The 22,877-nt window shown below is 42.6% G+C and overlaps 1 protein-coding gene across 6 annotated transcripts; it reads left to right on the plus strand.

The window, feature by feature from the left end:
* The first annotated feature begins 4,731 nt into the window (after window positions 1-4,731).
* Window positions 4,732-22,305, plus strand: SSX2IP (SSX family member 2 interacting protein). 6 transcript variants are annotated; one of them, XM_083620063.1, is made up of 15 exons: window positions 4,732-4,860; window positions 7,342-7,452; window positions 7,994-8,127; window positions 8,813-8,976; window positions 9,153-9,353; window positions 11,461-11,571; window positions 12,862-12,997; window positions 13,738-13,813; window positions 13,906-14,083; window positions 15,451-15,601; window positions 16,501-16,637; window positions 17,278-17,451; window positions 19,695-19,806; window positions 20,111-20,231; window positions 22,049-22,305. In XM_083620063.1, exons 3-15 carry the CDS (start codon window positions 8,085-8,087, stop codon window positions 22,218-22,220), a joined length of 1,776 nt encoding a protein of 591 aa, XP_083476189.1. In that variant the 5' UTR covers window positions 4,732-4,860; window positions 7,342-7,452; window positions 7,994-8,084; the 3' UTR covers window positions 22,221-22,305. The 6 variants fall into 6 exon arrangements, with proteins under 6 accessions (XP_083476189.1, XP_083476193.1, XP_083476188.1 ...); XM_083620067.1 differs by having other exon boundaries at window positions 17,281-17,451; XM_083620062.1 differs by having other exon boundaries at window positions 4,745-4,885.
* Window positions 22,306-22,877: the final 572 nt, after the last annotated feature.

The following is a 22,877-nucleotide window of genomic DNA, read 5'->3' on the forward strand; positions in this document are numbered from 1 at the left end:
CAGAAGCATTTATAAACGATACTGACCCCCTGATCACAGAGCAGAGCACTTTCTGAAAGTGCATTCTTTTCGCAGGATTATATGGATTCCTTTCTTCAATTTAAATGCAAAAGCCTTCTATTAGTTTCTCAATGGTTGAGTGCCCATGTTTAGGACCTCAGCCTCTGTAGGAGAAAACTTAGAACAGTTAATAATTGTTCTCTGTGCCACATGCCTCTTATTTTCGAAGTCTGTTTTGCCAGCACTGATTACATTTCACTGAATCTGCTATTTCAAGTGTATCTTGCTCATGCTATTCTGTTAGGAATAATTATTCAACTGGCCTTTTGGACAATAATTTTTGTCCTCTGCAAAATCACTCTCATCACTAATATCACAGTCTCAGCAAGGGGCACAAAATCCTTGGTAGTTTTGGTAGAGTTAAACTGTAACCATAAAACATGCACACTCAGATTAAGACAGCGATTGTGAAATACAAACCCTTCACAGTTTGAATTTCTAATCCTGACTTGACCCCGGAAGCCTGGGATTTCTTTATAACCACAGAGTTGTATTCTGTGGAGGCTTTTTATTAGCAGAAAGTAGTGATCATAAAGAAGTTAGATTTGGTTGGAATTTTAATAACAACTGCATATTGGTTGGAGAAGTGGGAATTGGGTAAAGTAAAACACAATTATCCTTTGAAATTTGCTCTTCTCCAGATTGTGATGCAGTTCTTCAGCCAAATAACGTTTACCAAAAAACCATGTATTAGTGTGCATGCCCACAAAATGCAGATATTAATGAAAATAAAATATAATAATGCATGTTATTAGTGAAAATTGCTTGCCAAAATGTGTATATTACTCAGAATCACATTCATAAATGTATGTATGGAATGCTGACAAATTTTCTGTTGTTTTTTTTTAAATTAAGAAACAGAAACTAATAGTCCTAGTGTGGAACAAGAGACAGATTAAATTTCACATTGTGTTCACATAGCTGCCCTCTTCCCTTTTATCAGCTTCTTCTATGTTTGTTGTGCATCGAAACCAGTGCTTTTTTCCCTGGGGGTACACAGGGGTACGCATACCCCTAAACATTTTGTGAATCTTTTGTACTTTTGTCCATTTACTGTTTTTATTTTTCCCGATTTGAACTATAAAATGGTGATTTTCTTGAGTCAAAATGAGAGTACCCCTAAACATATTTTTTTTAATAGAAAAAAAGCACTGATTGAAACTAATTCAGAGCCAGTGCAAATATTCAGACACAGGTGTTATGTATGCAGAAGGAAGGCTACTGATTATTATTCTGTTATGTCTTACCCATTTTGGACCAACTGCAACCATATCCGCACACACACACACACACACATTACGATAGTCTAATGTGAAGAATATCAAGGCATGTGTGACATTAGAGGGCCCTTGTTTCTCAGCAGCAGACACCAAACAAAGATGGTGAAAAGTGTTCCTAGCCTTAATTGCCATGTGAGCTATTCAGAAGCAATTCCAGATCCAGACATTCTCAAACTGTGGACTTGCTCCTTAAGGCAAATGCAATTCTATCTAGAACAAGGCAACTCCCACCATCAGCACCCATGTTTTCTGGATTATGTTTCACTCAGTTTGACCTCATCTAGCCCACCCCTAACCTGACTCAGAACCGAGATGGTTTCATGAGACCAAGGAAGAAGCTGAGCTTTGTAACAGCAGCGTGCTGATGATACCTTACCCCCCAAATTCCGGACTACCTCACCCAGTGATTTCATGCAGATTTTTAAATAGCGTAGGGTACAAGATGGAACTTGCAACATGCCACAAAGCAGCTGCCATGGGGTGGTGCAGAAATTTGCTATGTACAAAGTATAAGACTATTATCCAGTTAAAGAAATCTTAGTTGATTAATTGTATGGTCCGCAATCCATTAATTAATTGTTATATGAGGTTTTTTTTTAAAAAAAAGTTCTGGAAAAGTAAACTCCCTTATGTTTTGTAAGAACAAGCAGCCATGACCTTAAAGATAACAGAGGCTCAGTGCTGTAACACTGAAACACTAGTTGCAGAATCACAGCCAAACAAATTAGTTTTTATCTGCAGAGTACAAGGTTGCTTGAATGTCAGAGGAACCTCTGCTTGCCTGCCAGTGCCTTCTCTGGTACCCTTTCTTACTGAAGTAATATGCCCTTTCTCCTGCACTTTCCTACTCTATTAAATGCCACGCAGACATGTGGCAAGAGAAGTACTGTTACTTACAATTTTTTAAACCCTGAAAAAGTACCAGCTATAGCGTGTGGATGTGTCATATGTGTTTTGTGCATATGTAGTGTGTAAGGGGAGTGGGTGGCGCTGTGGTCTAAACCACTGATCCTCTTGGGCTTGCCAATTGAAAGGTCGGCGGTTTGAGTCCACACAATGGGGTTCAAAAGCACACCAGTTCAAGTAGATAAATAGGTACCGCTGCGGCAGGAAGTTGCACCAGAAGCGGTTTAATCATGCTGGCCACATGACCCGGAAAGCTGTCTGCAGACAAACATCAGCTAACTCGGCCTGAATTGAAATGAGCACCTCACCCCATAGTCCCCACTGACTGGACTTAACTGTCCAGGGGTCCTTTACCTTTTTTTTTAACCTATATGTAGTGTGTACACATACATCAGCTCTCACAGGATTGGCTAACCTTGAAGGTGGCTCTCAGACTGAAGAACATTAAAGCATTCTCCTTTATTCTAGAAATAAAAGTTCCTTAAGGAAAACAGGGATCACACCTTAGTTATTCACTCTTCCAGAATGTAATGGGTGACTCATATATAGAGCTGCCAGACAAAACAAAGAAAACAATAGCATTGCCCACTTAAAGGGAGTTTGATATACAGAGATTAGCAAGTCAAGTTGCCATGGCATGGAGACAAACAAGACCACCTGCTAATGGCTGCAGATCAAGCACTATGCAAAAGAAAGCTATGGGTTGTTTTTTTAAAAAAAGCTGCTGGCACCCTTATCGTTCCCACTAAGGTTACCAGACGTCCCCGTTTTCCAGGGTCAGTCCCCGGATTTACAAATCAGTCCCCATACAAAATCCATTGAAGTTGAAAAGTGTCCCCAGATTCATTGGAAAAAAATCTGGTTACCTTACACTAAACTCAGTTGCCAGTTCAAAAGTAGGACGTGGTCCTGATCTTCAGAAGCTGGATCTCAGTTTAGAACAGAGCAAAAAATAACCTTCTGAAATTCTCTGCATTTTTTTTTATGCGCGGTGAAATTTGGGGGATTTTTGCCAAACTGTTATTTGGAGGAAGGGCTCACTGTTAAACAGCATGACTGGCATAACTTCCTCCCCCCCCCCCATGCAGGAGCAGCTGCCATGGCTGTGGCTGCCACTTACCTGGATGCTAAGAGACCAGGTGCGCAGGGGAAGGTCAGGATGGAAGGAACACACTGCCGGAGCCAAATCTGGTGGTCCTGACAAGTGTGCCTGCACTGCACTGACTTTTCCACCTGCCCAGGTAACACAGCAGTAATTCCACAGAACTGCCCCACCAGGCTAGTCATGTTCGCTTTTGCTACACTGCAAGCAACCACAGTGGCAACAGTCGGCAACCTGGCCACCATTTTGCTCCAGCCGCAATGCTCCAGAACTAAAACGGGTGCAAAGCATCTTATATGTGTGAAAGAGCGAATTGGGTGGCTGAGTTGTGGACTCTCTTTTTCTCTCCAGGTTTTTAAGTAAGACGGTTGATGGCCACCTGCCACAGATGCTTTAGCTGAGATTCATGCATTGCAGGGGGTTGGACTAGATGACCCTGGGGGTTCCTGTCCAACTCTACAATTTTATCATTAAATGCAATAATAATAATAATAAATAAAATAAGATTCAAGGTAACGGCTGTACAGTGGTACCTCAGGTTACATACGCTTCAGGTTACAGACTCTGCTAACCCAGAAATAGTGCTTCAGGTTAAGAACTTTGCTTCAGGATGAGAACAGAAACCGTGTTCCGGCGGCGCGGCAGCAGCGGGAGGCCCCATTAGCTAAAGTGGTGCTTCAGGTTAACAACAGTTTCAGGTTAAGAACGGACCTCCAGAACCAATTAAGTACTTAACCCGAGGTACCACTGTACTTATATTGGGAAGCGAAACAAAAATTATTAGAAATTTTCTCAGAGGGGAGGAGTTTCGGTTACAGAAATCAGTCACCACCTTTCTCCTTTCTCCCTGGAGAGCTTTTAATCATGATAAAACTGCGAGCACATCACATACACATCCTATGCCCTTTTAAAATTCCGTTTTTGTGGGGTGAGAGCTGTTGGCTTGTTTTTTTTATTATTATTATTATGTGTTTTGTGGTTTTACATCTTGATTTTATTTTGTGAACCGCCCTGAGACGGTATAGGCCGGTATATAAATTCAATAAAATAAAATAAAAATACACTCCCCCCATCACTTGAATCCTGTGTTCCCCCCCCAAAAAAAACCCCCCAAAACGCTCCCTAGTCCTCCCAGAACACTCATCTCTTCTGACTGCAGCCTGGGAAACTCTATATAGCCTTAGCCTCCCAATGCAAAGTGGCCCCTTTTCTCAGAGGAACGCTGCAACAGGTGAGAAAGGCGCTTCTGGCGCGCAGGGTGGGCGGCGGCGGCGGCGGCGGCCTCAGCAGCAGCTGCAGAGCCTCCCAGGGCCTCTTGTTGAAAGGTCTCCTAGCAACCTCCCGGCCAATGGGGCGCCGCGTGGGGAAGGGGGAGGCGGGGCCCGCGCAGTTAGCCCGCGCGTGGGCGGGGCCAGGTCGGTTAGTGCCGGAGGCGGCGGCGGCGGCGAAGGAGGTAGAAGCAGCCGAGGTCGCCAGCTTGCCCCGCCCCCTGTCCTCTCGCAGCAGCAGCAGGTGGGCAGCGCCAGGTGCCTGGCAGGTGAGGGGAGGGCAGCTGCCACTCAGCCCAGCGGGGGGTGGGGGGGGGCGGAGTTGCCCCAGGAGCAGGTTTGGGCTTGGGGGGCGGCAGCTCACCCGCCCCACCCCGAGGTGGGTGGGGGGTAGGGAGGGAAGGAGAATAGGAAATAATACCAAGGGCGCGGGGGGGGGGGAGAGACAGATGCATAGGGAGGCGGTGCACACGTGGAAGCGGGCCTTGCGGGGGAGGTGCTAGCTCGAGCTGCAACTGCATTCTAGATTTTGGAAGGGAGCACGAGAGTCATCTAGTCCAACCCCGTTCTGCAATGCAGGACTCTCTTTGCAATGCAGAACCGTCACGACCCTGAGATTAAGAATTTGGGGACAGGGGTCTCAAGCACCCACGTGCGCTTTCACCGCCCACGGGGTGGGATGGGGTGGGGCTCCGCCTACAGCGTTAATCCCTAAATCCCCTGTGGTGACGTTGTTTTTTTCTCTCTGTCTATCTCGTCCAGTTCTGATCTCTTGTCTGCTTGTAAGTAGCCAAACTGGATTCCCTGCCTCTCCTCCCTCCCCCCCCCCCCGAGCTTTTGGAGATTTAAGTCCAGCCCCCCTCTTAAGTTGATGCGAGCTGTTTGTGGATCTGGTTAATCATTGCTTGGGACAGTCAAGGTTGTCTGCTAGTTTGGTATATGTCACAGGGATTACACCTGGTTGTTTTCCAGTTCATATTGTGCTTGAGCTGCGAAGTGTGGTTCTTGTGCGTTTTCTTAGCTCTGGTGAAAAGAAAAAATAGCAACATCATCTAGTATTAGAAGGACAAATGGAAATGATAGTGTTGTACTTACTAAACTTATTTTTATCCACCAGGCTTTTTAAAAAGTGTGGTTGTATAGCCTTTATGCAGTCCAGTTTCCCCAGATCTTTCCGGAGATTGCATGCTGATTCTTGTTATAACGCAAAGACATTGTCCATCAGTTCCAGAAAAGCTGTTTATTGTCCCCTCCTCTTGCTACCTTACGCTTAGTACTAATGCTTCCCCAGACATCTAGTATAATACATACGAGAGACAAACAAAGAGCTTGTTAGAAAATTTTAAGGTTAGTTATAGAGTTGTATAATTGCATCATTTCTGTGGCCCCTTAAATTATCCTTTGCAAAATTGGTTTTGTTTCATCCGGATAACAGAGCTGTCTATTAAGGAGATTACTTGCCAAATGAAAGGCTTAAGCTTTTATAAACTCTCTTTGCAATCTAATCTTAGAACACAGTTCTCCATGTGCTGTTTCTAGTTATGGTGTGCAGGACCGTCCTGTAATGACTTAGCATACATCCTTACCCCATGGTTAATCTCTGAAGCCATGAGTAGCTGTGAACGAGATTTGAAATAAAGTTACGTGATGTCAACTCTTTTATGGATGCTTTGTCTCAACATTTGCAAAATAATCTGAACCCTGTTAGGGGAGGTACATATGCGGCTGTGGAAAGGGGGTTGTGTTTTTAAGAACTTGGAACAAGCCTCTTTTCTTTTTGGATGACACAGCATGTGGTATTGAAAAGGCAGATGGTGTAATGTGATTGCACTGTAGTGCTGTAGGAACCTATTTATCTTCTGTCACTTAATTCTGAACTAGCCGGGGTTCTAAAATCTCACTTTAAACCTATTTATCAAGTCTAAATAATTTACAGCACCATATGAGCTTATAATCAAGCTGTTCTGCATGGAAAGGCTTGCAGTAAAGCTGTCAAAATGAATTTGTTTTTAAACCTACAGTTAAAATTTGCAACTCTCATAGTCTGAATTCAACCTTGTGTTTACCTGTGTTCACTCTGTTCTGTGAAAATATTTATTCCTGGGGAGGGAATCCTAAGGCACAAATCGAAAATCCACACTGAAGCAAACCAATCAATTGTTGTATGTTATATAGAGTGACAGGAAACATAGATGGGCAGTACAACACAGATGTAGTTAAGTAACATCTAGCGCTGGTGACCGTTAAATTGGGTTGAATTTTGTACTACCCAAAATTATAAATTCATTCTAGGGCTATTGAAAGCCAGTGTGGTGTAGTGTTTGGGTTCAAATCACTATATGGCCACAAAACTTGCTGGGTCACCATGGGTCAGTGGTTGCCTCTTCGCCTATAATTTGATCTCTTTGGAGGAAGTGAGCCTAAAAATGTAATAGCTACTGGCATGTCAATGTCAAGAAAGCATTTCTCTTACATAAAATATAGGTAGCCACTATGCATCTTTTGAGCATGGATGCGTAAATCAGAGAGTTTGCTACAACCAGAGGTGAGGTAGCTGGGTAGAGGAGACTTTGGACCCTATAAACTTTTATTTGTGAGAGGATTGGCTCATGATTTCCATTTTCACTTTTAGCATATTATAAAGTCACCACGGGGTTATTTTCCTTAAGACGGTTTTGCTCTTTCCTATGAATGTGGCTTAAGCTGACGTTTTTCTCCACTTCAGGGAGCTAGTTCTGAAGTTTATACCCTGACGCCGTCAATACTTCTTGCTACATGGAGTGATGAAGTAATCACCACGCGAAATTGGCTTGGTAGCATAAAAAAAATAATAGAGGTAAATCGTCTAACAACTTTGTTCAATTCTGATGTGATATTCTGAACTCAAGTGAATCAGATTTTCTTCCTAGTTTTGAAAATCATGGAAATATTGTCAGTAATGTCTCTTCCCTCTTTGTGCAGCACACTGTTTTGGGAGGAATTAACACCGATTCCTGAATGTTTCTATTTTTTCCCCATCCGTGAAGAATACAGAGTTGATGTGATTGCATATTGATAAACTTCCAATGTATAAAACCGTTTCATTGCCTATAAGAGCCCATTTGCCATACACGGATGATAAGGCAATTTGTCTAACGCAACCCTGTTACTTTTCCTTTTTTTCACACGGATGATTAAGTATTGATTTGTAACTTGAGGTTTACCTAACTATCGCAAACCTCTGCATGGTGATGCATTTATGAACAGTTATCCAGGCGCATGGATCTGAAAATCAAAGAGTGTGGCTTCTAACATACATAGAATGCCTTCTGTGCCTGCTTTAGCCTCTCATTTGATTTAAATACTCACGTTAATCTAAAACGTTCTTGCTATTTTAGGAGATGCTTACGTAGAAGATTTAACCCACAGTGGCTCATAATGCTTCTCTGCTGAAGCAGTTGATCTGTTTCTCTGGATGCGTTAGTTGCTATGGGAGATTGGAACACTGTTACAGTGCCAGCACTGTCGCCAGGTGAATTATTGAAGTCATAAGTTAAATTTTGGATGTCTTAATGCAGGAAGGGTTGATTATAATTATTAAAAGATCTTAGCAGTTGATAGTCGAGACTGACCGTCTGTATACAAAATAGTTAAATTAATATTTAAAATGGAAATGCATAACTATGTAACTGCTTCTATTAGGCTTTGCTGAAGAAAGTTGGTTTTTGCAGAATTGTGAGAGATATATACATAGGGGGGGTAGCTACGTATTTCCATCTAACAATCAACAGTAAATTTATTGTAATGTCTTGCATGTTCAGAGTGTTGTGGCTAACGTAGTAAGCTTTGTTGAGGAAAGTTGAGGTATAAGATACTGTATCTACAAGGTCACTCATATTGATTATACATAAGAAAGAAGGAAAGCACATTCGTTATTTAATCAGATGCAAAGCTTCACAGTGAGAGATATTGCCACAAATCTTTTGGAATTGTTCTTATAATTAGCTTGCTGGATGTCATAGCTCTCGGTTTCCAACGTTTAGCAGCCGTTGGTTAGTCATCCAAATTCTTCAACAGTGTATTGTTTATCTTTGTTAACGCAGGAATTACACTTGCCTTGAAACCAAGTGAATGGTCTCTGATGATGGCTATACATGTTTGAGTAAAACAAAAACGATTGGTAATATTTTTGTAATATTTTGCTTTTTCCTCTCCAGATAATATCACTTGGTATACCTCAGGCAGAAACATGTCCCCCTCAAGCTTAAGTGCACAGCAAGCGCATTGCTCACCACTGCCTTTGTCCAAAAGTGCGCACAGCTTTTTCAGTGCCTTCTGCACAGAAGAGAATGTTGAACAGAGCCTCTCCTATCTTAACAGGGTAAATTGACTTAATTGTGTAGCAAATATAAGCATGCTCTTTGAGGAATGAATGCCCCACTCCACCCCACCCACCCACCCACCATTTGCTCCTTATGGCAGAAATAGTACTCTGTTTGATAAAGACCTGGATGTTGCCAGAGACTGGTTTAAAAGGAATTTGTTCTGTTGCGCTAGGAGCTGACCACGCTGGGCTTCCCTTCGCTTTATGCAGACTCCAGAGGCAAAGAGTTAAACGTGGTATCGGTTTTAAACTGTGTGAATGACATGCTGCTGCTTCAGCGCAAGACTCTACGAGCTCAGGAAGAAACAGAAACCCAGCATCTAAAACTGGGTAGTGATATGGACCACCTCCAGAACAGCTATATTAAGTTAAAGGTGCAACATTTTATTTATTGTTTTATTTTGTTTGGATTTCTTGTTTGCTCTTGATTCCATGGCAGGTTACAGCCATAAAATTCATTGGAACGCTACCAACGCGTAAAAAGGAATGCTGTGTACAGTATCAGAATGCAGCATTACAGCAGATAATAATAATAACAACAACAACAACAACAACAACAACAACAACAACAACAACAATAATAATAATAAATTTATTATTTATACCCCGCCCATCTGGCTGAGTTTCCTCAGCCACTCTGGGCAGCTCCCATTCAAATGTTAAAAACAGTACAGCATTAAATATTAAAAACTTCCCTGAACAGGGCTGCCTTCAGATGTCTTTTAAAGATAGGATATGTTCTTATTTCCTTCACATCTGAAGGCAGGGTGTTCCACAGGGTGGGCGCCACTACTGAGAAGGCCCTCTGTCTGGTTCCCTGTAACCTCACTTCTCGCAATGAGGGAACCGCCAGAAGGCCCTCGGCGCTGGATCTCAGTGTCTGGGCCAAATGGTGGGGATGGAGACGCTCGTTCAGGTATACAGGACCGAGGCCTTTTAGGGCTTTAAAGGTCAGCACCAACACTTTGAATCGTGCTCAGAAACGTACTGGGAGCCAATGCAGATCTCTCAGGACTGGTGTTATGTGGTCCCGGCGGCCAGTCCCAGTCACCAGTCTAGCTGCCACATTCTGGATTAATTGCAGTTTCCGGGTCACCTTCAAAGGTAGCCCCACGTAGAGTGCAGTCCAAGCGGACAACCAACCATTTACCAGTCCACCTCGGATCAACCCCCTCTTAAAGCCCAGGCAACTCAGTGTTTAACTGGCACCAAAAGATTAATGATGGTGCAAACTGTTTTCCAAGGAGGAGGGAGTTCCATAAACAGGGTGCCATCTTAGAGAAGGTGCTTTCTCATGCCATTCTGCAGTGATTGCTCCCTAAGAAATGAACAGCGAGAGGGGCCTTTCCTGGTAACCTTAGCGCAAGGGGCACAAATAGGGAGAGGTGGCTCTTTCAAATATTTGTGCCCCGAGTCATTTTGCTTTTGATGCTAACACCTTGAATTGGACTTGGTAGCATACAATAGGCGAAGATTATTCTGAGATACTGAGCTGATCACCTGGTCTGATTTCTATTTATCTTCTAAAGTAGAATTTGGATTTATTATTGCAGGTAAATAGAATATTTTAAATGTGTGCTTTTATGTCAACTGACTTACTTAGAATGCCCTCAGTATTTTGTAAGGGAACTCACTTCAGCCTTGTCATGGACGCAACATTCAGCTTCCCTGTGTGCCACAAATAGGCATGTATTTTTGTGTGTGTATATCAGATGAAAAACTCATAGCGATTAGAGCAAATTCTTGAAGTTGCATTTCACATCAGGGGGCCTTTTACTGCCATATCCTTTTGGTTGGGTCTTCATAGCACTGCGCTTTATTTAATTCAGAGCAGCGCTACGGCCAGGGCCTTTTTGCAACAATATTCACGGGCATGGAGTACTGGAACATTTATATTTTATTTATATTTTTTTGCTGCCTATGCCAGCCATTTTATGCAGGCACTCATGGCACTTTTATCACTATATAAGCATGGTCATCTCTCTCTCTCTCTCTCTCTCTCTCTCTCTCTCTCTTAAAAAACCATTTGCTATGGTAGTTATCCTGGTGGTTCTCTCTTTAACACAGCATGGTTAACACAGCACACTTTGCATGCAGTATAAATGGCTCTCAGCCTTACCACTTCTAGCCTTGTGTTAATGGATTAATTCCAGAAGGCAGAGTGTGCTGTGCAATGCACGGGGTCACAACTAGGATTAGTCCCTCCTTATTCCAGGTCTGCAGGTTGGAGGCAAATTGAATAACTTCATTAAAATACAGAAGAACATAGAACTTTATTTCAATGCATTCCGTGAAGGTAAGCTGTTGTGCTAATGCCCTGGGGTTCAGACTAATAGAAGCCAGTCGCTTAGTACTAAGTGTTTGTTTCTGTGACCGAACACTACAATCTCAGTAGTTTGGCAGCAGCCAGTTGTGTTTCAGGTAAACTTCTGAGACTGAATTGTGGGTCACCTCCGCTCCCCCTCTTTTTTTTTTAAACAGGAGCAGCTGGAAACCTCTAGAAGAGAAATAGTTGGACTTCAAGAAAGGGACAGGCAGTTGCAATGCAAAAACAGGAATCTACACCAGTTGCTAAAAACGGAAAAAGATGAGGTTAGTCAGCCTCTATGTTGATGGCAGTGGCATTGATAATTTTTGCTAGACAGAGTGAACTTTTAAAAAATATTGCCAGCCTATCATTTAAAAGGAAATTCACTAGGTGTGGAGTCGTTGAAACCTGTGTTTGCAGCAGGCTTGTGTAATTGACGGTGTGGAAGCTGTAGCCCTCCAGATGGTGATGGACTACAACTCCTATCATCACTGACCAGCACTGGCTGCTGATTTTCTGGGGTTCTAAAATGTGAAAGCTTCCCGCACAAGTACAAATGGTTGCCTTCCGCAAGTTGGAAGGTGACGTCACCAGGGGCTACAGCTGGCATACTCAACGCGGGTGGCGCTGTGGTCTAAACCACTGAGCCTGTTGGGCTTGCTGGTCAGAAGGTTGGCGGTTCGAATCCCCGCGACGGGGTGAGCTCCCTTGCTCTTTTCCAGCTCCTGCCAACCTAGCAGTTTGAAAGCACGCCAGTGCAAGTAGATAAATAGATACTGCTGTGGTGGGAAGGTAAAGGGTGTTTCCGTGTGCTCTGGTTTCCGTCACGGTGTTCCGTTGTGCCAGAAGTGGTTTAGTCATGCTGGCCACATGATCTGGAAAACTGTCTATGGACAAACGCCGGCTCCCTCGGCCTGAAAGCAAGATGAGCGCCACACCCCATACTCGCCTTTGACTGGACTTAACTGTCCAGGGGTCCTTTACCTTTTACCTTTACTCAACCCAGCAGCCCACCTATTTTGTGTTAAATAAACACATTTCTAGGAAACTGCACTGCATCTTCAGTTTCACACAAAAGGTAGTCAAGTTGTTTTCACGATTATTAACTCTGAAATGAAATGAAGGTGATTCAAGGGTTATTAGCATCTTAGTTTTTCATTCTAAATCTGCTCAAGAGCTTTGAAGTAAGGTTACCAGACGTTCCTGTTTCCTGGGGACAGTCCCCGGATTTACAAATCAGACCCCATACAAAATCCATTGAAGTTGAGAAGTGTCCCCAGATTCATTGAAAATAATCTGGTAACCTTACTTTGAAGGACCCCTTGGAACAGTAGGGAAGGTTGTGTAGGCAAAAGAGAATTTGTGGGTCACCCCTCCCCTTTTATTTGGCTCAAGGAAGCTTCCACCTTATCAAAGAGCTTTCCAGAAGCAGTGGCGCAATTGCATCCAAACCAATAATTGGAATTTCTGGCTGCATCAGTAGCAGAATTACTGACCTAAGCAGTTTCATCTTAGGCAGGAATTTTAATTTAAAATCAAGAGTAATCTTTTCTTTAAAAATATGCATTTTGTAGGTACAGAAACTACAGAACATCGTTGCAAGTCGAGCCACCCAGTACAATCATGATATGAAGAGAAAAGAAAGAGAATACAACAAACTGAAGGAGCGCTTTCATCAACTTCTTATGAACAAGAAAGATAAAAAAATGAGTATGTCTTCTAAATCTTTTTCTAGGGGTGGGGCTGGTCAGTTTTGTTCCCCATTCTAGTTTTAATTTATCAGTCATTCCCTTTTTTGTTTCCAAACTGATAGGCATGGAAACTCCTAAATTTTGGTAAATCCTGGCAGTTTAGGGAAGACTGTTCCTCAGGTTGCATTGTCCAAACATCATGATGTATAGTGCAGGAAAAGTGGTACGTTCGAAGAAACACAGTACAGTTGTACCTTGGAAATCCGTTCGACTTCCAAAACGTTTGGAAACCAAAGTGCAGCTTCTGATTGGCTTCAGGAAGCTCCTGCAGCCAATCGAAAGCTGCGGAAGCCCCATCAGATGTTTGGATTCCAAAGAATGTTCACAAACCGGAACAATCACTTCCGGGTTTGCGGAGTTGAGGAGCCAAAACATCCGAGTACCAAGGTGTTTGGGATTCAGGGTACGACTGTATATTGCTTTTCTCAGAACCTAACTTGATATGAAGCCTAACTCGGGGTTGGCAGGTAGACGGCAATGGATGTTTCTGGTACGTTTAGGTTTGGACATAGCAAGGATGACAACCAGTGCCAACTTGCCAATGTCCATCTGCACAAGGCTGAAAGTGGACAGTGTAATGACACAGTCTCACTCACTTGGGCTTCTGTACTTCACACAGCGTAATGCAGTACAAAATGTATGGTCAATTGTCATCTTCTAGGGTGTCTGAAATGTGTTTTTAATTTCTCCTTCTTGCAGCCATGGATGTTCTAAACTATGTAGGTAGAGTTGATGGCAAGAGAGGTGCATGGAGAACTGGGAAAACAGAAGCGAGGTGAGCCGGTCAACGTCTAATGTTAAAGAGCTTTATTTTTGCTTTATTTTTGCATTTTTCATGCTTGGTTACTATGCGTGTTCTGCTTTCAGAAACGAAGAGGAGATGTTCAAAGCTCTCTTAAACGAGTATGAACAGCGTCAGAAACAGCTTCTGATAGAAAATGCTGAGCTCAAAAAGCTGCTTCAGCAAATGAAGAAGGAGATAATCTCTCTCCTTCCATCACAGAAGCAGAAACCTAAGGAGAAGGCTGAAGATGGCAATGGAACTGTAAGTTGTAACACACACAGCAAAAACAAAATGGCACCGTAAGGTGTTGTACCATGAGATCGTATGAATTGTTTTTCACTTTTGTCTTCTGTGATTCATCTTTTAAATGGTTAGACTTGCATCTTCCACCAGGTGCTACTTGAGTAGTTCCGAACTAAGATAACCATACAGTCAATGGGAATTAGTCACAAGTAACCTAACTTCTCCTGTTGACTTCAAAATGTGCCATAGTCAGGCTCTAATTCCACATGTTTTATTTTCTGCAAGACAGGAATAGCAGATTTCTGTTCCTTGTGGGAGAGCATAGTTTATATATATGGCTGTGTTTTCATTAACTTGGGCGTGTTGGAATTGTTGCTCTTAAACCAGAAATTAAATTCCTGCCAGCAGCATTTCATTTTTTTAAATATTTCCCATTATTACACAAACTTCAGAGCTAGATTAGATTTGCAAAACAGATTAACTCCAGCTAAACTGCCCTGGTATTTGACTCCCCTTATTCTATCTACTCGGTGTGTTTGTATCTGCCAGTTACTTTCACTGCTTCCATAGTTATTAAAGCGTCACTTGACAGTCTTCATAACATTTAACACTATAATATTTGAACACATAGTGTCATTCTTTTTTACTTTCAGTAGATGGAGTTATTGCTTTATTTTGCCACAAGAAACACCCTGGTTTATAGGATTGGAACTAGTGACTTAGGGTGCCAGGCTTAAAGCACGAGAGAAATTGGGAGATTCTTGGGGACTGAATTCATGTATCTTCTTTGAAGAATTATATTTTGTGTGTGTGTGTGTTTTTAAAAAATATGATCAAGGTACTATTTTCCTGAAATGTTCTATGCTGCCTTTTTAACTGCATTTGCAGTATATTTGACATAAACATGTTTTTTTTTTTAAAAAAAAGTTTTTTGAGCCAGTGCAATTTCACAACCAGTTCTGAGTGGATCATGTCCAGAAAAACAGGATTTTAGAATTCTGAGCTGCCTTAACTGGTAGGAGATGCTGGTTAAAGGCTATGGAAATATCCTTTTATTTAAGTGGTTTTCTAGAGGAGGTGTACACATTGTGCATATAAATAGCTGTGTAGATGAATAGCCTATGCTGGAAAGCATAATGTTGTAACCGTAACTTATGTATATTTGTTTGAAGATTTATCTTTGTTTTTCAACTCAAAAAAAGTTCTCAAAATAGGAGCACTAAAAGCAAAATATTTACAGTCAACCATCTACGTTAAAACACAAACTAAATCGACAGTATTAAAAGTAGGATAATATGAACCAAACAATCCCACAATTAGCTCATACACTTTTGGAAACCACTGCTGCTTCATGGATATCTTCTTAACCAGGCATTACCTTTCAGGTTCTCTCAGACATGGAGGAGGACTCTGGAGAAGCAAATAAAGAGAATGTGTGGGAACTTTCTTGTGAAACGGTGCGTGAACAGCTTGCTAACAGCATTCGGAAACAGTGGAGAATGCTGAAGAATCATGTTGAAAACCTGGACAACCAAGGTAAAAGTAGAGATCTGCATCATACTTGTGACATCTTTAATCCTTCTGTAATGTTGGTTGAGCACTTGCTATGGAAATACCTATTTAATACAGTTTTCTAGTGGTGCTGTGATCACTCACTACAGAACATCTCAAGCAATAGAAACTGGATTTTCCTTACTACAGGGGAACAGCTAGAAGAAAGTTGCATTTAATACAATCATTTTATTTAAGATATATTAAGACAGAAAATGCCCTTCAGGAATTGGGGGGGGGGGGAACTTACACCATTGTCTATTTACAAATCACTTAATTCATAATCACACAAGCATTATTAGCAGGTTTGACTTTAATGGAAAATTCTTGGTCTCCCTTTGTCCTCAAACATTTTATCTCAGTTCTTTCAGTTATAGAAGTTTTCAGAATAGCACTTCTGTTATCCTGTATTTTCAGGCATTTTGGGTTCTTCTGCTTTCCATCTCTCAAGTTTTCTCCTTCTATATATTACAGCCCCTAACAAACTCAGTAATGTCCACCGCCCATCTTTTTTATTATTTTTCCTTTGTACATTAAGTAAACAATCACATTCTGATTCCATTCAAGTCTTTTGGAGCCTTGCTAATGCCTTCATTGGACTTTTGGCATAATTGCTTTGAAAGAAATGCTGGCCATTTATCTAATGACTAAGAGAGTCCATGTAGCCCCAGAGAACCTGAGCAATTTAACAGACAACTGAGTGTTGGTTTTCTCCATTTCCATTATACAGAGGACTGGTGAGTATGATCTGTGCTGCAACACCTCCAGAATTTATTGACTTCTGTGGTCGATTCTTTGTAGATTTTTCTCCTCTAGAACAAATTCAGTAACTATTTCTTAATAAAAAGGCAGAAATTAACAGAAGGCACTTTTCAAACTTGCAGTATCGCATGTGCATTCTGGGTCACCGAACGAGAAAGATACAATCTCGAGAGAGAGCCATGAGCTAGAAGTCGAGAGGCTGCAGTTGGAAATTCAGCAGTGCAAAGAGATGGTAAAAACTCAGCAGCAGCTCTTACAGGTAAGCATCTTATCAGATACATGGTCTTAGATGAAGTGTGCAAGAGGTATCAAGTAGTTCAGTCTTAGCTTTCCACTTAACAATTTCCTCATGTTCTTTTAGATCTGTAGTAATTAAATAATAATAATGATACAGATCTACAAACAGTTTTAAAAAGTACACATTTTAACATGATTTTAAGAAGTCTGCCTTGCCTGTGCATTGTTAGATTCTGGCACAAATAGAAAAGAACAAGGTCACAAATTCCTGAAGGGGATTATGCAGGCTTTTGTATCCTGGTGTGCCTCAGAACTAATTTTAGGAAGGAGGGCAAGGAAAACAAAACTCTAGCTGCTCTGCTTCCTTGCACTTTGAATTGACTAGTTTTAGAACTTTTCATGCATGCTGCAGGTTACATAATGTTCCAAGTATAGAGCAGCTGAACTGAAATGGAATCTTTTTCTCATGCTCAGTAGTTCAGTTTATAGATTCCTCCTTTCCACCAACACATGTTTTTCTGACTTTGGGGCCTAGTGGAACACCAAGTTAATTGTCAAGTTTATTTTGACTTTTTCTGGTAACTAAAAATAACTTTATTTTGGCCCAGGTAGTAGCTTCCAAATAATCACTTCTCATTCCCCCCCCCCATACTTATGTGCAGCAGCAGCTAACTTCTCCATGTGATGATGACACCAATATGCTGCTAAAGGACTGTTACTTGCTGGAAGAAAAGGAGAGGCTGAAGGAGGAGTGGAAACTATTCCGGGAACAGAAGAAGAACTTTGAGAGAGAGCGCAAAAGTTTTACAGAGGCTGCTATCAGGCTAGGACTTGAGGTACTCAAAATGATTGTGTGCTTTCTAAGGCTGGAGATCGGTCTTTTTCTGTGCTTCACAGGTAAATCAAATTACCGGGAACTAGAGCTGATCTGTGTAGCAGGCCTTGTTCATATTGTGTCCACTGTTTACCACACAATGAACACTCAAATGTTTGAAAGCAAAAGCAGGCAGGGCATGTTTAGGGGAGCTGCGGATAGCTACAGCTTCTTTGCATTTATCTATTTGTATTTATAGATCTCCACCCCCCACTAAAACATGCCTGCTGTATGATGTCTGATCAGCCTTTGGTTCTAATTCCGACAATCCAAGTATTACAGCTTGTGGGTTCTCCTAGGTTGGCCTAGAGGATGTTGAGCTAGAAGAGCCATGGACCTGATCTACCTCGGATGCTCTTAAAAGCTTACAGTTAGTGCTCAGCAGCACCACAGTTCTAGGTGAAGCTCTGCAAAAGCTCTAAAACTTTGTGATAGCATTCCTTCTCTGTTTAGTGTGGGAGGTATGCAAGCAGATTATTTAATTCCTCTTTCTACAAGAAAGCAGAGATTGTGTGAGTTTAGATCCAGTGAGCCAGTGTGGTGTAGTGGTTAAGAGCGGTAGACTCGTTATCTGGTGAATCAGGTTCGTGTCTCCGCTCCTCCACATGCAGCTGCTGGGTGACCTTGGGCCAGTCACACTTCTCTGAAGTCTCTCAGCCTCACTCACCTCACAGAGTGTTTGTTGTGGGGGAGGAAGGGAAAGGAGAATGTTAGCCGCTTTGAGACTCCTTAGGGTAGTGATAAAGCGGGATATCAAATCCAAACTCCTCCACCACCACCACCACCACCACCTCCTCCTCCTCCTCCTCCTCCTTCTTCTTCTTCTTCTTCTTCTTCTTCTTCTTCTTCTTCTTCTTCTTCTTCTTCTTTTCATTAAGCATCTCTTAGAAGCTCCTTTCTCACTCTTTCCTGCGCTTGCTCAGAGTGGATCCAAATTCTCTCTTTGCTGCTTGTTCTCAGGCATCCTCTCCATCTTTCATTTCTTCTTTCCTTTTGCCTTATAATCCTTTGAACCTATGAAAATCCGTGATGTTAAAGCTTCTGCGTCCTCCAAGTTAGAAGACTATGATCAACTTGTGTGTTTTTCATAAGAGCAGAATAGTCCTTAGGTCAGATCCTTCTTTCGTCTTGGAAGTCGACACCATATTTCACAGGACATTTTTCAAAGGAGCTTGCTCTTACTCCCTCATGTCCTGAACCTTTTCTGTTGCCCCAAATGTTCTCTGGCAGCTGAGCAAAACCTGGCACAAATTACACATCATTCCAAGAGACAATCTCTTTGTTTCCTTCCATCTCACCTCCTTGGTGGAAAAGGTCACCAGCCCTGCAATTGCCAGGTGGGCCAAAGCCTGCTTAGCTTTGGCCTATGAAGCACAGCACATCCCAACACCTCTGAACATAGGAGCACATTCCACCAGTGTGGCTGCCACCTCACTGTCCTCTGTCATCTCGGAAAGCTGCCAGGCAGCAATTTGGTCCTTGGATAAGCACCTTCACAAGATGCTACAATCAGGACTAAGGCATCTCCCCATAGGCCAGTGTTGAGTGGGTCCCCAGATGTTGTTGGACTACAATTCCCATCATTCCTAACCAGCATGATCAGTGGTCAGGGATGATGGGAGTTGTAGTCCAACAACATTTGGGGACCCACAGGTTGAGAACCACTGCCATAGACAGTGTTTTCAGCCCAGAGTTGTCCTCCCTTTGTAAATAGCCACTTGCCCACCCAGTATTTAATAGAGCCTGTTACGTATTCCATCTTGGGAGAGAGAACTCCTTCACCAAACAGAGAATGGAATGTTGGTACTTGCAGGGAAGTTCATTTCTGATTGGGGTGCAGATGTATTAAGCTTAAATTGGCTATCAAATTGTGCAGGAGGCTCTTTCATGGTCTCCTAGCCAGGTCATTATGTACGTTATTAAACTGCTTTTTCTGCTGCAGACTTGGCCATGATGTGAAATTTATGGGGGGTGGGGTGGGGAGAGCTTAGGTTCAGGGCCTGAAGTTGCATGGTCCATGCTGTCCTGTGTGAGTGGGAGATAACCTGCGTTTGATACCTCCACTAACCAAAGCAGAAGGGGACCTCCAGGTGAAGGCCAATGTTATAATCTTCTTTAACAGCCTGCGTTCAGTTAATTTATTAAGTATAGTGCCAAGATGTATGTTGATTGGTTGTGGTAATTTTGGGTTTTCTCTTGGTGTAGAGGAAGGCATTTGAGGAGGATCGCGGGACTTGGCTGAAGCAACAGTTCTTGAGTATGACTCCTGACCAAAATAAATGCGACCACGCGAAACCTCAAAGTGCCTTCTGGGGAAGTAAGACTTTTCTAAAAAAAAACTCTTCACAAACTCGTTCTCCCTTTAACAGCAGAAATGCCTACCTTTAGCTGTAAGTCTCTACGACTAAATTTGTGGTGATAAGTGCAATATTGTTCACTGGATTTCTGTTGTATACACTTAGCGCAAGTAAAGGACATGATAAAGGACAATGCGGTGTACTGCAACGATTTTATTTTGCTTTCTAATGAACTGCTCGCTGCACCAACAAACCTCTAGTAGCTTCCCGGCTCTGACAGCGTTTGGCATTATTGTTTCCTAAGAAGCAACATTTGTTTTGCAGGTACCGACTCGGATTATCCATTAGCAAATTTCAGGTATCGCCAAAAGAAACTGAACCACATGACCAATGCCTCCAAATTCTCAGATGTTTGTCAGGCAGCTCTGCATATCCTTGAGAACAGGTACCCGCGTTTATCACTTTTGCCTCCCCTTCCCTACAGCATTAAAAAGTTAACAGGCTGTGAGGTAGAAATATTCACGAACCTCAGAAGTTTTTGGATTAGATGTTTGTTCCAAGAGATGTTAGAATCACTTGACTCTGTGTAATAATTGCTCTCTTGCATAGGAGCCAACTCCTAGGGGCCCTGGGGGCTTTGGCCCCCACAAAATATTTGAGGGGGTGGGCCCCCCCGATAAAATTGATGGGCATTTCCAAATGGGGTGTGTGCACTGTGTCATGTGATTGGTTATGCAGCACAGGGCTTCCCTGGGCCCCCACAATATTTTATTCAAGTTGGCACCCTTGTTCTTTCTCTTATGTAATCTGTTCTTAGCTGTTTCCTGGTTTCAACAAGTATAATGGTTAGACAGTTGGGTTAAGGTCTGAGAGATCTGGGTTCAAATCCTCACTCAGCCATGAGGCTCACTGGATGGTCTTGAGGCAGTTGCCTTCTCTCAGCCCAAGTGGGGGGTTGTTGTGAGGCTAAAACGGGAAGGTGGGTGGACCCACGTTTGCCACTCTGAACTCTGAACTCTGAAAGGTGGGGTATGAATATAATAGTAAATATAATACTTCCCCTCCCTAACAGTTTTCCAGTCTCACAAGGTCTTGCAAGATGTCTGACGGGGAGATGGGTTAATTTTGCAATGAATTGGGGCATTCCAACATATGTTTATTTTTTATTAGAGTCGTACCTTGGAAGTCGAACAGAATCCGTTCCAGAAGTCCATTCGACTTCCAAAACTTTTGGAAACCAAGGTGCGGCTTCCGATTGGCTGCAGGAAGTTCCTGCAGCCAATCGGAACCCGCTTCAGACATTTGGGATCCAAAGGACGTTCCAAACCGGAACACTCACTTCTGGGTTTGCGGCGTTTGGGAGCCAAAACGTTCAACTTGCAAGGCGTTTGACTTCTGCGGTATAACTGTATTTACTTATAAAAGTATTTAAATACCACTAAATCACATGAAAGTGGTTTTACAACATTAAAAAGATATAAAATTTAAAAAGAGTTTAAAACAAGCAGCGACAAACCATGGGGGGGGGGGAGGAATACTCTTAATTGCCTGCAGAGGAGGCCTGGCAGACTAAAAAAGTTTTCAGCAGGCGTTTAAAAGTTGGCACAGAAGGTGCCTGATGAATCTCTATTGACAGAGTATTCCGCAAGACTGGGCCAATGACACTCACAACTCGGTTTCTTCTTGTTGTCACACGAACCTCACTAACTTGGGGAACGGTCAGCAGTGCTCCTGCATAGGGTCTCAGTGAGTGAGCTGAGATATAAGGGTTCAGAGTGCTCCCTGAGTTGGCTTGGAGTGGACCTAAGTTGTTCAGGGACTTGTAAATCAATACAAGAACCTTGAACCTGGCTTGGTGGTAGATGGGCAGTCAGTGCAGCTGTTTTAACAATGGTGTTCCATGTTTTCGGCCAGAAACTCCCATCAGCAGCCCTCAAGTTTGTTGTCCCTCAAGTTTTTTGTCGCACACCTGGCCATAGAGCTGTCATTCGAATTGTTCAGGGCAGGGCAAGTCTACACAACGTAGACCAAGCCGATTGTATCCCACCAGCCCTGCGTTTTGCTTGGCATGGGCCATTCCTTGCACCATGGAGGTAGAAAACGAAGAACCCAATGGTACATTGGCATATATAATTGCCATATATAATTGGTAAACAGTGCCTGGCTTGGGGTAGGTGTCGTAAATGGCATGAGCCAGGGCTCCTCCTCCAAATTAATGTGCTTGACCCTCTCTTCTTGTTTCTGTTTCTCCTTCACCTCAAGCGCTCCTCCGGATAAAACGCCCGATGACCGAAAGCCAAGCCAGGTTAGAAAGGAACAGTTGAGAAAGATGCAGACTACTGATGCCAGTCCCGTTGCGCAAGACGATGTGGACAGCTTGCACATGCCACTGCCAGCAAACTTATGCACAGAGCACATAGATAACTTGCCTTAGATTCTCGGACCTCTTTCTCTCTCTCTCTCTCTCTCTCTCTCTCTTTGCTTAACTGGATGTGTCCATAAACTTTCGTTTGGCGAAACAGGGTGTTTGTTTTTCATGGAATCAATCAGCGGACATTGATAGCGGTTGTGCTGTATGTGTGGCTTTGTAAGGATTCCCCCCCCCCCGCCCCCCATCCCAGCCCTCACTTCGGACCTTTCCTGTCTGTACCCTTTGGAAGGCTGTTTAAAAATATATGTCTTGAAACAGATTATATTCTTAGAACAGAAGACGTTCTTGGACGGAAGGAATGTTTGAATCTTCTGATAGTGAAATTGTATTTTTTACTTCAGGTACTAGTAGTGCTTTTAGCACTAGTATGGGGGAATATTCACTTGCGTCTCAAGTGTAACTGGCATTGAAACTCTTCTCCCCCCCCCCCAACTTGAATGTACAGCATATTGCAAGTGATTAACACGGCAGGCTCTATATTTATTGTGTGACTTTGGGATTACCTCTTTTCATAAATTAAAAAGCAAGGTATTAGCTTGCACATAGATGGATACACACACACACACACACACACATTATAACGTGTCAATGCCATGAAATTAAATTCACAGGTCCCAAAAAATCATAGTATTTTACATGCCAATTGTCACAGAGGTGTTT

This window comes from Podarcis filfolensis (genome assembly GCF_964270895.1).
Source record: "Podarcis filfolensis genome assembly, chromosome: 6".
NCBI classification, from domain to species: domain Eukaryota; kingdom Metazoa; phylum Chordata; class Lepidosauria; order Squamata; family Lacertidae; genus Podarcis; species Podarcis filfolensis.

What these genes read in the sequence shown, in the direction of transcription:
- SSX2IP (XM_083620063.1), top strand. Translation starts at nt 8,085, where the DNA reads ATGGGAGATTGGAACACTGTTACAGTGCCAGCACTGTCGCCAG. An exon ending in CAAGAAAGATAAAAAAATGA is followed by an intron (nt 12,998 to 13,737) that starts GTATGTCTTCTA and finishes TCCTTCTTGCAG; the next exon opens with CCATGGATGTTCTAAACTAT. An exon ending in TGAAAACCTGGACAACCAAG is followed by an intron (nt 15,602 to 16,500) that starts GTAAAAGTAGAG and finishes TCAAACTTGCAG; the next exon opens with TATCGCATGTGCATTCTGGG.